Consider the following 18,753-nt stretch of genomic DNA (forward strand, 5'->3'; position numbering starts at 1 on the left):
AAAAAAAACTTACCTACCCGCAAAAGTAATGTGTGATTTTGGGGGATGTCAGATGCCTTGACACCCATGACTCATCCTGCAGCAAGGTGACAGGAGTGAAAAGGCAATGTGCTTGCCTGGGGTTGAGTGGCGGAGGCGGGGGCGGGGGGGCGGGTGGCAGAGGAGAGGCTCACTCTTTCAGTTCATAGCTGCACCCCCACTGAGCTGGAGCTTCACTTTTTCCTGGTTACAGCGGTGGGGGAAATAATGGGAGGCCATCAGATTCTAACTAGGGCACAGCACCCTGGATGTTCTTTGGGTGCTGTGGCTCTGATGTGCTCTGATGTGTTGATGTGTCCTCTATTAGGAGTGTGTATAGGTCTGTGTGTGTCAGAGGCCTCCTGGCTAGAGAGGGGTGCCTGTGGTGAAAAACGGGGAGCATCAGCCTAAGGTGCTCCCTGATAATCACCGTCTCGGGGGTGGGGTACTCAGGCAGGTACATTGTTGGATCATTCTTTTCCTTGCTTTCGTCTAAACGTTGCCATTACACATTTTCTCCACAGAGATATAGGATTGATTTAATGAGCTGGTCTTTGAATAGCCTTGAGATGGGGGTAATAGGATTCTTTCAAGCCCAGAGATGAATGAGGAAATGAGCTCCTGAGATGTATCTTCCATGCTTCCTTTCTCTCTCGGTCTTCCCACTCTCGAGCACCAAACATCCAGACCACCATCAGACTGCTGGTTGGGAGAACATTCCTACATTTCCTCTGAAAGGTCTTGTCATGGCTTGGAAGGACCACAGTAAGGGTGTGTGGATGGAGGAGGAGGAGAAGAACGAATCTCCTGGTGTTGGAGTCTCCGCTGACTCAGCTGTGTGGAAATGATACTAAATGAAGGAGGATGTTTCTAATGAGATGAAAAGGCACTTAATAAAACGACCCAGCCCTACACAGGGAGTTGTGTGAGTGGTTACTCAGAGCAATTCTGAAATGTCTATAGTGAGATCTTAAAAGCAAATTCTGAAATCCCCAGTTCTCTGCTTTCTGATCTAGTTATGCTGTGATCTTTTCCCTAGAGGCTTAGCCTTAAAATTCTTAAGATTGAATTATTGCTGTACATTGTAGCTCTTTATCTACCATAGCTTTATTTGCTGATTTTGGGTTTATCTTCAGTGCTTAAATCACTCTGAAATAGGTTTTGTCAAGTAAGGTCGTGTCATATCTTTCCTCTCGCAGGGTCCTGAGAGTAGGCTCCTGGAGGACTACTGGGGATCGCTACTTTTGGGGCAGAGCCTCGTGAGTCCCATACAGCTTGGCCATCATCATGTGTCTAGGGCCACCCTCTCATACTCCTGACCTGCCCTCAACTTTCACTTCCCTCTCTACAAAGGAACTATAACTTGACTTCATTAGAGTTGCTGCGTGGATTATATGAAATTGGTTCAGAGTCAGTGCTTACTACATGTTGTCTGCTACATCTGTATTAGTTACCCCCTGCTATGTAACAATCTGTGCCAAAACTTAACAGCTTAAGACAATATACAGTTATCTCATGGTTTTGTGGGTCAGGACTCTGGGTGCAGATTCATGGGTCTTCCAGCTCAGGGTCACTTACCAGGCTGCAATTGGGTGTCAGCTGCGGCTGCGGTCACCTTGAAATGGAACGGGGACATGTCTGCTTCCAAGCTCCCTCGGTGGTTTCTGGCAGGACACAGTTGCTGAGACCCCCTTGTAGATGTGTTCCTTGGTGTGTGTAGATGAGGCCTTGGTGGCTGTTGGCTAGTGCCTCTTTCAGTTCCTTGTGTCGTGGTCCCCCACACGTGGTGGCTTGTTTCCTCAGAGCTGCTGGCAGGTGAGAGGGCCAGCTGGAGTGTCAGTAAGAGGGCAGTCAGGTTTTTTTTTTTTTTTTTTAAGATTTTATTTATTCATTCATGAGAGATACACACAGAGAGAGGCAGAGACACAGGCAGAGGGAGAAGCAGGCTCCCTGCAAGGATCCTGATGCGGGACTCGATCCTGGACCCTGGGGTCACGCCCTGAGCCAAAGGCAGAGGCTCAATCACTGAGCCCCCCAGGTATCCCGAGGGCAGTCAGTTTTTATAATCTAACCTTGGGAGTGACATTCATTTTTTTTTTTTTTTAAGCAAGTCATTAGGCCCAGCCCACACACGGGGAGCCAAACACCAGGGGGCAGGGACCATTGGGGACCGTTTTAGAAGCTGGCTACTGTAATTATGATCAGTATTTATCCTTATTAGCTGAATCTGCAAATTGGGAACAGTGAATATTGAGTGTTTTGTAAGAAAAATTCCAGAATATAGCAATTAAATCTGACGTTGGGTGCCTGTGTAGGCCAGGTATTTCATGAAATCAGTGGATTTTCCCTTTATGAAGAGGGGAGCCTCTGTCTTTGTCATTTGTCCAGTGAACTGTTTTGCCCAACTGAGAGCCCACACATATGTTGCTTGTGAGGAAAGAAAGGTGGCCAAAGAATGGATTGGTTCCTTTGGCAGGAAGTATGATTTAAGTAAAAAACTGTGTTAATTTTTTTTTAAATGGTTAAGGTCACATCTTCTAAGATTCATTAGATAAACTGAAATTTCTGCTTAGCTGCACAGAATTTGTACATCAGGACATACTGCACTCTGAGAAGTGCCAAGAAGCAGTGGTTCTGTTATAAGAATAACGGAAGTGAAGGAGCTATGGAACTTGCCCTTCCTCTTTTAAAAACTATCTTCCTTCTTCAACTTATCTGAAAAATAAGGCAGGAGGAGAGATGGTGACTGAGAGGACTTCTTTAAGAGCTGGGGAAGGAGTGGGATGGAGCTCCTGGTATTTATCTTTCTTCACTCTTGCCATGTCCGTGTCTTTGGCTTCCTGTGACCCCTGGGACATTCCTCTGCCTCCAGCAGGGCTGAGAGGCACTCCACCATTGAGGCCAGAACATCCATGCCTGAACAATTTCTGAACTTCAGAATCCATCAGATCTGCCAACTGGAATAATGAGAGGCAAATAGATAAATTTAACAATAGGAGAAAGGAGACAGTATTTTTAAATGTTATAAATATTTTCTTACTAGCATTGGTTTCTTTGGTGTGGTTCATGTCCCAGAAGTATGACCATCTCTTCTTTTTAGACATTTACCTAAGAGTCACAAAAGATCTGAGATGGAATCCTAGCCTTGACACTCATGTCCTTGGACAAGTTGCTGTGATTCCTTCCTATCAAATGAAGATGCTGAGATTTAATCAAACTTGTTGAAAGATACGAGAAGACAAGGCAGTTTAACCTTTCTGTGGATAATAAAAATAGACCCACAGAGGACGTGAATAATGGGATTATCAGACATGGACTTTAAAATACATAAAATATAAATATGTTTAATATGTTCAGGGAAATAAAAGTTATGACTTCAAAATTTCACAAGCAATTGAAAACTATAAAAAAGAAAATTTTATGACAGAAAAAATACAACAGTTGATAGTGGGGAAATTAATAAAGGGGATTGCCATCATGTTAGAAACATTGGTAGAAAGAACTAGAAATTAGATCAGAAGATCTCCACACTACAACTCAGACAAAAATATGGAAACAAAAAGAAAAGAATATGAGAGATATATAAGATAAGGTGAGAAAGTTTAATACAGGCATAACTGGAATCCCAGAAGGAGAGAGGAGATATCATTGAGCAGAAGCAATACTCAAAGAGTTCAGAACGGATACTTTCCACATGAAATGCCTAGCTGGGAACTTTTTATATGCTCAGTAAATGTCAGCTTTTCTTATTGGCCATATTACTATTTTGCTCACTCCTGGTCCAATGAAAGACTTGCGCTATTGGCAATATTGCTGGACTCTAAATCTGCTAGGCCATTTGTTCAACAAAGATCTCTTCAGTCTCCCAGGGCGCTGTGCTTGTGCTCAAAGCCTGGGCATCTGGTTCTCACTGGCTGCAATCCTCCCCAATGTGAAATTAGAGTAAGTTTTCCCATAGAAACAATAAGTTATCCCATAGATAGAAACAAATAGCAGTTCTGTTGTAGAGTGCTATGGTTCAGCAGCAAGTTTGGGAAATACTCATTATTTATTTACAGCATTATTTCAACAGAAAAATGCTCTCTGGATTTCAAATGATTAGCCAGCAAATGCAGTGTTGGAAGATTCCTTTGTAGAGTTTAAGTCTGAGTCTGATTGTCCTGAGTGCAGGAATTGGGCTTCATTCTCTCCTCTCCTGTCCTTGCATATTGCTGACTGTACAGGCACTGATGGGACTAGTGGATATGTGACGGATGCACTCCTGCTGGAGAGCCATGGTTTGCCTGGTGAATGGAGCCCTGGATGTGGGGAAAGAGTTGTCTGAACATTGGTGATGCTTTTACTAGTTGTAGGACCACACGCAATTCACCTAACCTTTCAGACCATGGTTTCCTTACATGGGAAATGTGGGTAATGCCTTCTGTCCGCTTTACAAAGGGCTGTTGTGAGGACCCAGGGAGAGAGAAAGTAAGTGAATACTTGTGTCTCTGTTCCCTTTTAAACCATTTAATTGTCTCTTTCTTGTGGCTTTCATGCTCCTCACTTCTGCTTATTACTTTCTATTACCTTGGAGGATATTTTTACAGCTCTCCTGGTCATTTTTGCACCCAAACAACGACCTCTTATTCTCTGTATGTGGCCTTTACATAATTCTTATATACATCTAGAGAACTATGGACATTTCCGAATTTTATTCATTAGTGCCCATGGTACATTGATCTAAATGCATAAAGTCACTTTATGCTGTTGGGGCGCCTGGGTGGCTCAGTGGGTTAAAAACCGTCTGTTTTCGGCTTAGGTCATGATCCCAGGATCCTGGCACTGAGCTCTGCACTGGGCTCTCTGCTCACGGGCGAGTCTGCTTCTTCCTTTGCACCTCTCCCTGCCTGTGCTCTCTTCTCCTTCTCAAGTAAACAAATAAAATCTTTAAAAAAATTCACTTATGTGATTTACATGCTTACAATAATGTCTGTAAGCATTTTTGTCCTCATGAAGTAGATGAATACTTCATGACCATGGTTTAGTGACTCCCAGGCTCGGGGCAGAACCCAGTTTTTTTAGTATGAGGCTTTTCAGTTTCCTTTTGTCATATATAGAATTAGGTTCTCTTTGTAAATGGATTTTGAAATGTTTGTTATAATGCACACCATTGACATGTTTCAAAATAGCCATGACAAAGACAGAACAGAGTTGTGTGAGCGCTCAGGGGCTTTTAATTTATATTGTATATTCCTAGAATAATTTTGTGGTGTGCTTTCCTAAGTACGGTGCAATGCCTATAGTTGGATTTTCTTGCATTGCTATTTCAAATTTTTCCCAGAACATAACGTGAAGTCTGAAATTTACTACAGAGATCTCACACCACCAAAGGAAATCTTGTAGAATTTGTGATAATATAACAAGCACATTTTAGACTTGAGTTTAATGATGTTTTTTGCTTTTACGGTGCTTTTTTTGGATAGTGGTAACTGTGATTTATAAATATTGAACCCTTTTTCTTTCCAGTGTCAAAGATATTTAGAGCTCAGGGGCAAACGGACCCATTAAGTCTGTAATTTCAATAAACCTTTAAATGTCATCCAGGAACAAAGTATTTCAGCTCTCCTGTGGAAAGGACGTTGTAGATACAGAAGTAAAGTGATGCATGGGAGCTCTCCACGGAGCTTACTGGAAGCTTTGGGGGGGGGGGGTGACGTGCAATGTTTTGACCTTGAGCCCTTAGTTTCCTCAGAAGCAGTGACCTGACTACTGTGAAGGCTGTGTGTGATTGGGGTATTCTGTGAGTTGCTTTGTCATTAATCCATGGAAGAGATGTGGAATGGGGGTGTGTATCTTCTCCCCATTAGCCAAAGCTTTAAGAAAATACTTGGTGGGTTAATATGGAATTTGTGCCACCTTTCTGTGGGGTTTCTTTGGAATTGAGTGCTTCGAGGATTGGGATATGCTTGACAAAGTGTATTCCTCAGTGTCAACTCCTGTTCTGTTTTCTCTTCTGGGTGGATCCAGGGTTTGGGAAGGAAAAGTGGTGCCACCGAGGAGCCCTGGCTGGGATGGCTGGGACCTGGCCAGCTGACACAGGGCGTGGTGGTGAGGCCCTGGGCTGGGCACCCTACAGCCGCAGGAAACGGAAATGGTCTCCTCCATGACCTCATTCCTTCAGCAGCAGCAGTACATACTTCCTCTAGACATCTCTGCCCCAAAGTGGAACTAATAAGCAGGCACACGCAGCACTGCCCCAGATCACTAGTCACTGTTCTTTGCATTTGCCTGCAGTATGTCTCCAAAAGGCCATCTCGTGCGCATGGTGAGCACATCCAGTGTCCTTGAGGAGACTTTTGCTCTACTGGTCAGACTCTGGTGCTCTCAGCTTCGCTTACCTTTGAGGTCAAAAGATCAAGCCATTTGCCCTCCCATGGTTCTGTCTGTGTCTCTCTTTGTTTTTCTCCATTCATAAAACCTGCCTGGCCTCCACAGTCCTCCTAAATTTCTAACTCAACTCCACATCAACATGTAAGATACTTCAGACTTTTTAGAAGTGTGCAAGGCTCAAAGTCTAAGCACTTAAATAAGCAGGTGACTGAAAAAAAAAAAAAAACAAATATGTGCAAAAAACCCCTTGCCATGTGGTTTCCCTCTGATTCCTAGACCAGAGACAGATGCTGCAACGATCATTTCCCTAGTTCACATCATGGGCAAATCATAGTCTGCCTCTGACATTTTGGTTGGCCTGAAATTAAAGCTTAAAAGAGATTCCTGTCTGTGCCACAAGTTGTTTAATTCTTAGTGGTTTTGGGGGCCATTTCTAATTTTTATAAATAATACTTTCATGGACTTTTTTGTGCTTATGTTTTTTCTTCTTTTAACTACATTCCTAGGAATGGAATTCCTGAGTCTGTGATTCTTGGTCTGGCTTGTCATTTCCTTTCCATAGGAAGCATGTTGGCTTATAATGTTCTTCGTGAGTTTGGAGGAGACTGTAGGAGTGTGTTGACTGTTGGGAAGAGTAGGGCAACAGTAGGGGACAACGATTTGTTCTGGGAACACACATCATTTATTATTGTCTGCAGAGCTCGTTGAAAAGATTTTGAGGCCCTTTTCCGGTTCAATAAAATAACATATGCTCAACTGATTGCTGATGTCTTCCATTAGAGCAGGCTTAGGTAGGGGTGGTATATTTGCCTGGGACCTACCGTTCTTTATGTTGAGAGATAGGAACGCCTCCTTGAAGCCTGTCACCGTTGTCCAGGAAGGAATCAAGTGATGCCTCGAGTTTTACCGGAGAGCAGCTGCAAGTTTGTGGTTTGTGATTTCATAATGATGGATTTACGTGTGATTAATAAATGTGACCATTGGAATAGTAGAGATTGTCACGTCAGGTTCTCAGAGGATTATGTTATTAGCTCCAGACGGTGACATATATGGGAGAAGTATCATGTAAGGCATCCACTTCCCTGTAAGTAGATGGAACCCATCGCTGGGCCTCAGCCTGTGTCTGATAAAAACCACACAAACGAAAATACAATAAAGCACTGATTACCCCCCAGGGAGGTTCTACTGCGCTTCATATCTGGTTCGTGGAGTCATAATTGGTTTGATTCTAGTGCGTCCCCAGTAGCTGGTACCATGTCCACCTTTCCTTACAGCAGAACCCCGGCAGATCTAGTGTGATCTGCACACACAGTGCACACACAGTGCTCCTCTGGAAGGCAGTGATACAAGAATACAAGCACACCTCATGAGTTCTAGAGAATGGACTTTTTGGGGGACGAAATCTACATTTGGGAGGGAGGTAGATTTAACCCCACCAGAGCCTTAACAGGATTTCACTGGAGCTCAGAAAATTAGGTTCTGACTCGGCCAGCCAACTGTGTGGCCCTGTGGAAGTCTCCCCGCTTCCTCTTTTGAAAAACTGGGAGACTGGACACGATGCACTCCGATAGTCCCATAATCTTCTGAAATGGGGAAAATAGCCGCAGAGACAAGTTTCCTTCCGTCCGTGTTAAGCCCACTAAAAATAAAGTGGCCTCTAGACTGGTGGGCAGCTGTGGCCCCCCTCGTCCTCCCCCCCCCCACAGACGCCTTTCCTCACCCAGTCGGCCGCCTGCTTTTCCTGCGGCCAACCTGTGGGATCTCTGGCGCACTGGCCCTGACTCAGCGCTGCTTCCGTCCTGTGTCTGTGTCCCTGAGGCCACAAGGTTCCTGCAGGCCGGACTGCGCGGCCGCTCCCTCCCGCTCCTGGAGCAGGGCCTTCCCCTGCTGGCCGCCGGGGGAACAGCAGCGCCTCCAGCTGTCCTCGGGTCTGCAGCCGCACCAACCCCCGGCCTGGAACATTCTTGGAAGCAGTTCTCTGGAAGAATATTGTCTTTGTCCTAGACAGACTTAAGCTTTGCCTGCCCTTTAGTGTGTTTATTGATTTTCCTGTCACATATATATGAGAGAGAGAGAGAGAGAGAGAGAGAGAGAGAGAGAAACTTCGAGAGTGAAAATATAAAAAGAAGACAAACACCGAGGCTGGTGGGCTGAGGAGTTAATTGTTCAGCCCAGATGTGAACAGCCTGCCTGCTGGACCTGTTCAGGAAAGCTAGTGTTTTAGCCCGAGGCATCTGTAGAAGATGATGAGTAGAACGGGGTCATTTCCAGGTGGCCGGAATTTTTGAATTTTTCATCCTCAAGGGCATTTTGAGGCTTGGGCTTGTCCGTTCTGTTGGTCTGTTTTGGGGATCTGGAGCCACTTTTTTTTTTTTTTTAAGATTGTATTTATTTATTCATGAGAGACACACACAGAGAGAAGCAGAGACACAGGCAGAGGGAGAAGCAGGCTCCATGCAGGGAGCCTGATGTGGGACTCGATCCTGGGTCTCCAGGATCAGGTCCTGGGCCGAAGGCGGCGCTAAACCACTGGGCCACCCAGGCGTCCCTGGAGCCACTTGTTTTGAGTGGAGCCCTCAGGTAGGATGAAAAGAGGGACCCAGAATGTTCCTAGCAGGGTCCTCGTCACGAGGTGCGCCGTCTCCCCAAAGCCCTGCGCACCAGGGGACCCTCACTCGCAGGGAGGAAGGCCCGATGTTTGCAGGGGGCTGGCGTGACCTGGAGGCATTCTGGGGGCGGATTTCCTCAGCTTGGAAGCACAGTGAGCCTGGGTATAAGCCGAAAGGATGCCTGGGAGGGCCCAAAAGGGACAAAACTTGGGAGATACGGATTGGTGTCCTAAGTCCCGGGCAGAGCAGGCCCGGCCGCTGTGAGTGTGGGTGCTCCCCGCCCTCTCTGCCGTGGAGGTGGGGGCGCCTCTGCTGTCCTGTCGGTCTCCATCGGCCTGCTGTGGGCAGGGGGAGGCAGGGCTTGCCCGAGAGAGAGAATTCCTACACTAGGGACGAGATGGCCCTCATGGGAATGGCTTCTGGGGGTGCATGGACGGCAGACATGGATCCTTTAGCATTTCTCTCTCTTTTCTTTAAAATTTTATTTATTTATTTCAAGTTTTATTTAAGAGGCCCAGAGAAAGAGGCAGAGGCCTGGGCAGAGGGAAAAGTGGACTCCCTGCAGGGAGCCCGATGCGGAACTCATCCCAGGACCCCAGGATCATGCCCTGAGCCAAAGGCAGATAGATACTCAACCACTGAGCCACCCAGGCGTCCCAATCCTTTAGCCTTTCTTGTGGGATAACGAACTTGAGAGCTTCCGACGGGAGGAGTTGCACACTCTGAGCTTGGTGACATAAAAATCTGCAAACACACAAATCGAGGTGGTGGTTGGTGGAATGAGGTCCCCCCTTCTCCCACCCCCCACAATCCCAGGCAGCTCACAGAGAGCATTCCACCTTGTTTTCCTTCTCTTCCAGGGTAGGGCAGCACCGTTGTTTGGTTTTTGAGGTTCCCTGGGGTTGCGTGGGCTAAAGGGTGGCCGGAGCCGCTCATCTGTGGGGCTGGGAGGGGGGTGGTGGGAAGCAGAAGGAATTCAAAGCAACTGAGCTAAGAAGAACTGAGTTGTGGGGTTTGGGGAACTGTGAGGCGCATTAGCCAGAATCCATCATGAAGGTTCGACACAGAAATAGCAGTGACATATTGATCTAGAATCCGAGGAGCTGGTGTTTTAATTCTGTTGCCACCTCTTTGAACTCTGTGCGTTGATGTGCACGCTGCAGATAAACAGCCTTTAGTGCTTTTGTTTACTGCGGCTCACAACCAGGGAAGGCCACTTGCACCAGCATAGGAGGCCTTCTGGGGAATGATTTTCTGATGGGCATCAGGGGCGTTTGTGGAAATTGCCCCCTAAGCATGGGGGTGAGAAGGAGTAAAAAGAATTCAGATTTCCAGTTGGTGTTTCAAATCTCATTTCGTATTTCAGTGTAAAAGAAAAGCACATTTCTCTAAGTTTCAACATTTCCTCCTTGATTTTTAGGCTTTGTACACCTTTAATAGAAAAGAACCATATCACTATTTGTTTCTTCTTGGACTATGTCCTGTTTCCTATTCACTTACAGATCTCAAAATGTCACCATGATCCTTTCTGATAAGCATGTGTTGAGGAGGACTTCTCTGTGTCAATTGTCTGTGAATCTTGTGTCTTCTTGCCTTGCCACTGCTGTTAGAAGAGCACTGATGGCTACTGAAGCCAGTTGCCCTGTTCTAGTCCTGTTCTACCTTCTAGACAGTCTCCTGATTTTACCGTATACCTCTTCCTTTGGAATTTCCATTTCTACCATCATATTTTTAATTTCTAAGGTCTGTCTCATTCTCTGAATAATCTTCTAAAATAGTATCCTGCTCTTTTTGTGTGGGTATAAATGTCTAATATCTCTAAGCTGGACATTTATTTTTAAAAGATTAAAATGTGTATCTAAAGGTCTGTTTGCACTAGGGCTTGCAGACTGGTGCAACATGGCTTTTAGTTGGGAGACTCCATGTGTCAGGCTCTGCAGGATTTTTCCTCTTAGCTGAATGGGACTCCTCCTCACTTCTGTCTTGGTTCACAGGGAGGTGAGGGGGTGTGGCAGGGTCACACAGGCACTCCCTGAGCTGTCACACAAGCCCCTGATCCTAGCCCTATCTGATACAGATTTCCTGGAGACTCAACTTCCAACCTGTTCCTGGAAGGCAGGAGAGTCTGTCCTTGGTTTTGTGGCCAGGGGCACCAAGGGTGTGTTTTTGTGTGACCTTGCTCTCCAAATTCTTGATATGTTCAGGGATTCTGCGACATGAATTGTTTTTGCTTCTCAATGGCTCTCCTCCCTGGTGGCCTGAAGGCTCCAGCTTCTTCTTTCTCAGTGACCACCAAGACATGTGCTTTTCATTGACATAACTTGTCTGGTGTCTCGTCTCCCATCTGTTTGACCTTGTGAATTTGTGTCTTTTATTCCTTAAACCATTTGGCAAGGGTGTTTGGAGGGAGTGGATAGAAATGCATGTATTTGATTTCCAATGTATAATGGACCTCTATCTTAATTAGCTTTAAAAAATTGTTTAACAGAGAGAGCATGGAGATGAGACCTTTATATATTTAAGCAAAACTTGAGGTTATTATGCAGCCGTTAGATTCTGAAGAGAAAATGTCAGAAATGCAGCAGTTAGAATTCGTAGGTCTTACAGAGTGATACCTAGAAAAATAGATTATATAGTTTTTGAGTGGTAAGGTTTTGAACAAAGTCAGTTCTATCTCTACCAAAACAATTCAAAGTGTTACCATATTTCTCCTCTAGACCTCTTCAAAAATTTTCAAATCTGGAAACACATATATTGTGAACATGTGAGTTCTAGGCTAATTATCGTATGTATGTGGGACATGTTTCTAAAGCTTATTTTTACCATCCTTCTTTTCTTTCTATGAAAGCAATACAATTTCATTTTAGAAAATACTGATATGAAATAGAAGAAAATGTTCTCCTCCCCTACTTCCATCAATCAGAAATAACCTCTTCCAGCCTCTGGTTCTGTGTTTATACTAGGTCAGAACTGATACACTTGGTCTTCATGGCGTGTCCTCATTCTTTTCCAGGACACCGGGGTTGGGAAATCAAGCATTGTGTGTCGATTTGTCCAGGATCACTTTGACCACAACATCAGCCCGACCATTGGGTAAGTTCCTGTATGTTCTTCTCTTTCACATTTCTTCCTCTCAAAGCACTCAGAGAGGTCACTTTGTGCCTGAGCCTTCAAGCAGTTTTCATCCCAGCCAGTGAGACTTGATCCCAACTGTAAAGACTGACAGACATGCAGTGACTTTAGGCAGTATGTCTGGGCTTACTGTCCCTGTCAATAATTCTTTTTTCCTAGCCAACTGTCCTTTTAGGCTACAGCCCAAGACCATCTCCTTGATCTCCAAGAGCATTACTCTGCAAATCACACTGGCTTTATTTTCAGATGGAAGATGAGACACAAGGCAAATTCGCAAAGGTCCTGCCTTAAGTTGCCTACCAGCAAACCTGGAAACAGTTGTCCACTCACACAGCACAGTTGTCTACACAGTCTGTGGGGCAGGTTGATGTTCTTTCCTGGATTAATTGAATGTCAGCGTTTCTATTCTTATGGTTGGGAGGGGAGTGGATTGTTCGCTTCTGAGACCCCAACCTTAGAATATAGGAGCATTTTCATATTCCATTTTCCCCTGTCCTACAGATGCTTTAGCCAGATGTGCTTTGTTGTGCCATTTTTGCAGGTGCATGCTTTTTCACTCTCTTAGAACTTGGCCTCACTAAGGTTTCTCCCTGAAGATACCATGTTCTTTGCAGAGAGCAAAGGTTTTGTTTTCTTCAGAAGGGAAAGAATGTGTGTCTATATTTTGGAAACACTGTAGGATTGATGAGGACAGGGGCATTTGTCTCTATCACTAGGTGGAGAAGATTCACAGCAGGGTATAAGTAGATGCTCCAGCAGTTGGTTGATAGGCCAGTGGTGGAGTGGGGTAGGTGAGAAAATCCACTACATTCTTTAGCTTAAAAATGACTTAAAGAAGCATGTTCACAAAAATATGCGTCAAGAACTGTGACAGCAAGCTAACAAGTTAGCTGTGCCCATTTCATGGATACTGGCAGAGGACACACGACTCCTGGATCAGACACAGGGGAAGTAGCAGTAGTTGGAGTGTTCATTTTGTATTGGTTCCCTGAGCCCCAATTTCCTGTAGTGTGACGTGAAGAGGATCAGATAACACTCTATGCCCTGGATTGGGTTATAAGCTAGGACCCCCATGTTTAGAGAACCCAAATCTTTTTTTTAAAAGATTTTATTTATTTATTTATTTATTTGAGAGAGAGAGCGAGAGCACACAAGTGCACAAGCTGGCAGAATGGCAAGTGGAGGGAGAGGGAGAAGCAGGCTCCCTGTTGAGCAAGGAGCCCAACGTGGTGCTCAAAACCAGGACCCATGAGATCATGACCTGAGCCAAAACCAAGAGGTGGACGCTAAACCAACTGAGCCCCTGAGATGCCCCATTGGGGACAGTTTTACAGACAAAATTCTTGTCACTCTTCTCTGTGATGTACTTGTATTTTCCTTAGTTTTCCATTTTGTGTGTTTAATAAAAGCAAAACCTTTTAGAGTGATTAACTCTGAAGTGTGGTTTTGGAAGATGGAGGAGATTCTTATCTTCTACTTTTTTTTTTTAAGATTTTATTTATTTATTCACGAGAGGCACACAGAGAGAGGCAGGGACATAGGCAGAGGGAGAAGCAGGACCCATGCAGGGAGCCCGACGCAGGACTCGATCCCGGAACTCCAGGATCATGCCCTGAGCCAAAGACAGATGCCCAACCGCTGAGCCACCCAGGCATCCCTCATCTTCTACTTTCTAAGCTTAAAGATATTCATTTTTAATAACAAATCTGGTTTCCTTTTGTAATGATTTTTCCAAATTAAAGGTAATACATGTTCTTACCATAAATTATATGTGGTGAAATGACTGTTACACATAGGTATAAGCATCACTGTGCCTATAAAAGATATATCATTTTGGTCACAGTATCTTGGTCAAAGCAAGTCATAATGCCAGCCCAGATCAAGGGAGGGAAAAGCAATCCCACTTCATGGTGGGAAGAACAACATTTAGAGGGCGAGTGGTATGGATCATTGGTAACCATTTTGGAGACAATCAGTCAAACTCTGTTGACCTTGCTTTGTCTAATAAGTACATTGTGCTGGTTTGGGGCTTTAAAAAATTACAAATTATATGGAAACTCTCTGTACTTTATGCTCATTTTTTTTGGTAAACCTAATACTTCTCTAAAAAATAGTCCATTAATTTAAAAATCATTCCTCAAATTACAGTGCTCATTATGAAAAATTCAGACCATGCCTAAAAATGTAAAATAAAAATTGAAGTCTGAGTATTTTACTAGCTCTCTGATCCAATTTTCTCCAATTTATATTAGCAATATTTAAAGTCCAAAGTGCGTATTTTTTTTTTGTTTTTTAAATTTATTTATTCATGAGAGACACCGAGAGACAGAGAGAGAGAGAGGCAGAGACACAGGCAGAGGGAGAAGCAGGCTCCATGCAGGGAGCCTGATGTGGGACTCAATCTCAGGTCTCCAGGATCACGCCCTGGGCTGAAGGCAGGCGATAAACCGCTGAGCCATCCAGGGATCCCAAAAGTGCATATTTAACATACTTCTTATAAGTATTTTCTGTGTATGCAGATGCATGAATACATAATTTCAAAAAACAAAATGGCATCAATTCTACCTGACATGCCACGGCATCCATTCTCCATCCTCTGCCTTGTTTTTCTGTCCTGAATACAAATTTCTTAGAAGACAGAAATAAATGGGACACTTTACATGCTGTCTGTATATTTTCTTGACAGAGTCAAGATTAAAGCCTAATTTTTCCTCATTATAAAAGTTTGTGTTCAATTCTAAAAAACCATGGAACTTATAGAAGTTGGAATCATAGTATACATACAGTTTTTAATCCTGTCTTCATTTTGAACATTTTCTTGTATCCCATAATCTTTAGAAACATAATGGAAATCCTAATTTTTCTTTTTATAAAAGTATTATATACTCATAAAAAATTGAAAATGAAGAAACCTGTGAAGAAAATATAAAAACCACCCATAATCTGCCTCCTGGCGTAGCTACCATAAACATCTAGTGCATTTTCTTCCAGTCTTTTTGCTATGTATATATAAAATCTTTAGTAATTTAACATTATATTATGAATTCCATGTTACTAAATGGTCTTTAAAAGCAAGGATATTTTTCTCCCAGTTTTCTGGACACATAAATCAGTTTATTAAAAAAAAGCAGTGATTTCTGGGGCATCTGGGTGGTTCAGTAGGTTAAGTGTTCAACTCTTGATTTCGGCTCAGGTCATGATCTCAGGGTCATGGGATAGAGCCCCACCCAAGTTGGGCTCCACATTCAGTGTGGACTCTGCTTGTCCCTCTCCCACTGCTCCTCCCCTGCCCTCTCACTCTTTTCTCAAATAAATAAATAAATAAATAAATAAATAAATAAATCTTTTTTAAAAAAACGATTTTTAATGGCAGTATTTTCCATATAAGGTATTTAGGGTATTTATAACTTTTTTTTTACACCTTTTAAATAACATATGATGTATATCTTGGGGCATAAATATTTGCATGTACCTCTAATTATTTCATTAGGTTAAATTCATAGCAATGGATAATTCAGTCAAAGAATATGACATATTTAAGGCTCTTGATGGATATTGCCAAATTGTTTTTCAAACAATTGTTATTTTTCCGTATACTTACCAGAAGCATACTTTTCCGTATATTCACCAGATTTTAGGTCTTGAAAAATGTTTGTATATATGATTTTGAGTTGTTACTTTCTATCAAACTTCAAACTTAAGCATTTTCTCACACCTTAACATTTCTTCATAAACATTACGTGATTATAGCATTAAATTATGTGCTGTTCTGCTTTCTATTTCATTCCTTACTTTTCTTCTGGAGTCAAGGTTGAGAAGGGCTCTTTCATTCTTATCTGTTGTCCTTTTCCTGATATAGTTCAATTACCCAATTAAAAAACCCACTCAAAATTTATCCTCTCTTCTGCGATTTTGTGAAAATGTTTCCAAACTCGAGCTTCAGAAAAATAAAGCTAGAAGGAACATACACATTTCTTGGAAGGTGTTATATATGGACTGCCATGCCTGGCCTACAGCTGGTGGGTTTGGTATGCTGGGAATCTGGCTTATAGATGTGTTTTGTTTAGCCTGCACAGTGCTTTAATATTTATGCCAATAATGAAGAATCAGGAGATTTTTACATAATAAACTTGTATTTCTGGCTTCTTTTAAAAAATCAGCAGACATGGCCTACTGGGTGCACATGCCCATGTGACAGAAGTCAGTTGGACCTGACTCACAGGTGCTCCATGTCAGGGTGGGTGGTGTGGGCTATCCTCTTTCCATGGCACTCCTGCTATTTATTGTTACTATTATTTTTATTAGTGTTACTTTTACACCTAGTCTGTTTGGCTCATTTATAGGGTCGCTTCCTGGTCCCGTAGGCATTTTAGTTCATGCCTCTGGCCCAGGGCCTTTTTCACTGTCACGGTGCTGGCCTCAAGAATCAGAGCCTTGAGGTGGCTTGTTTAGGTATGCCCAGCCAGTGAACAGTGAACTTATGACTCAAACCAAGTCCACCCTTGTTTTTCCTACTGTGATCAAACTACCACTGGGGAAAGGTCATAGGCTTCAAAATGTCATTTTCAGCAGTGAAAGAGTTGATTTTTATTGTCTTCTGTGACTCACAATGAAAAATCTTGGCTTTGCTATTCAAGCAGATTGTGTTGACATCTTGAACATATATGTGTGTGTGTGTGTGTGTGTGTCTCCCTCTTTCTGTTTCAACATTTACAAGGTGATTGTGTTACTTCTCTGCCAGATTTTGGTTCCCATAGATAACAAAGTCAGGTCAGCATTGCCAAGCCTTCCCCGTCTACCACTCTGGGAGATCATCTATAGAGAAGAAAAGTTGCTTGAGGTTCTTAAGATTAAATGCTAGCAAGGAATCTGTTAAAAAAACGACAAACAACCCAAACAACCAAAAGAACAGGGATTGTCAGTAGCCGTTTGAAATGTTAATAGTCATTTTTCTAGTGGCAGGATGAGGAACAGAGGGGTGTGTGTGTGTGTGTGTGTGTGTGTGTGTGTGTGCGTGTGATATGCATTACAACCATACTGAAGCTGTTCCTCGTGGGCTTGCTGTGTATCAAGCAGGAATTTCACAGATGTCATTCCTTCATTGGATCCTACAACAGCCCTCTAGATTGTGCAAAGTAGATATTGGTTTCTCAGATGAGGTTTCTCAAAGTAGATATTGTTTCTCAGATGAGGAAATTGAGGGCCTTTCTAAATGCTCCTTCTACCCTGCTGGCAGTGAGGACAGGACTCTGCCTTTTGTTCCTGATATCTGAGACTCTTTGACTATGGAAAAACTGTCTTTTGAGTCTCAGATTTTTTCCCCCTAATCTGTAGAGTGAAGAGGTTGGCCTCGATATTTCATGTTTCTTCCATCTCTAAAAGTCTCTGATTCTAAGATTTTTAAAGGCATGAACTTAGTTTTCTAAGCCTGAGAAATTTTTAAGGGCAGGGTTGATACAATGCTTATCCTAGTGCCTAGAATATATTGAAGCATGAATGGAAATCTGGCTTACATCAAAGTAAAAGCAAAACTAAAGGTATTTATGGAAAAAAATTTCTAAACAAAGTTAAAAGGCAAAGGTTAAACCAGAAAAATAATTATTTAAAATATAATGTTATAAAAGATTAGTATAAAACACTCAGGAAGTGAATAAGAAGAGATGAACAGGGGATCCCTGGGTGGCGCAGCGGTTTAGCGCCTGCCTTTGGCCCAGGGCGCGATCCTGGAGACCCGGGATCGAGTCCCACGTCGGGCTCCCGGTGCATGGAGCCTGCTTCTCCCTCTGCCTGTGTCTCTGCCTCTCTCTCTCTCTCTCTCTCTCTCTCTCTCTCTCTGTGACTATCATAAATAAAAAAGAAAAGAAAAGATGAACACCCCAACCAAAAAGTGGGCAGGGGTCATGAACTAAATATTTACTAAAGAAAAATACAAGAGGACAATAAACACTAAAATGGCATTCAAAGTTATAAGTATAATAAAAATGGGAATGACTTATCATTCCTCCTTATCACACTCCAAAAGATTTGAAAGATCAGGATTGACTGGGAAGAAGGTCATCTTCTATCTTGTCATGGGTGTGTATTTGGTCCCAGCCCGTGTGGCATGTCTAAGATTAAGTCTAAGGAGATAGTTGACAAGGACACAAAGATATAAGTACAAAGAGGTTCATTTAATCATAATCATAATAGTGGAAAATAGGTGACAAAAATGTCTATTGTTAGGGTAGTGAATAAAGCCATAACGTGGTGTAGGATACTTAGTCACTTTAGATAATGATATTGATCTATATTCATAGAAATGGAAAGAGGACCATGATACATCAAGTGGAGGGAAAACAAAATGTATGTAGAGTATGATCAATTATGAGCATACACATTATATAAAAATAATTTGGGAAGACATATACCAAAGTATTAGCAATGACTGTGGCTAAGCAGTGACATGAAGATTGATTTGTTTCCTCCTGTGCTTTCATTTTTTGAATTTCTTTTTTGGGAGGTCCCCATATATTGCTTTTGTAATGGGATAAGTAATGAAGACATTTCTATTTTTGGAATATATTTACTCTTATCAGTAGTCTGTGTATATTTTAAGCACTTTAAAAGAAATAAAGCGTCATGGGAC

General features: G+C 42.9%; 1 protein-coding gene across 1 annotated transcript in view; it reads left to right on the plus strand.

The window, feature by feature from the left end:
- The window catches only part of RAB31 (RAB31, member RAS oncogene family), a 127,897-nt gene that overhangs the window by 42,612 nt on the left and 66,532 nt on the right, over nt 1–18,753 (plus strand). Inside the window, exon 2 of the mRNA XM_055324528.1 lies at nt 12,010–12,089. Coding sequence (XP_055180503.1) covers nt 12,010–12,089 — 80 coding nt within the window. The remainder of the gene's footprint in view (nt 1–12,009; nt 12,090–18,753) is intronic.

This window comes from Nyctereutes procyonoides, unplaced genomic scaffold (genome assembly GCF_905146905.1).
Source record: "Nyctereutes procyonoides isolate TBG_1078 unplaced genomic scaffold, NYPRO_anot_genome, whole genome shotgun sequence".
NCBI lineage: Eukaryota > Metazoa > Chordata > Mammalia > Carnivora > Canidae > Nyctereutes > Nyctereutes procyonoides.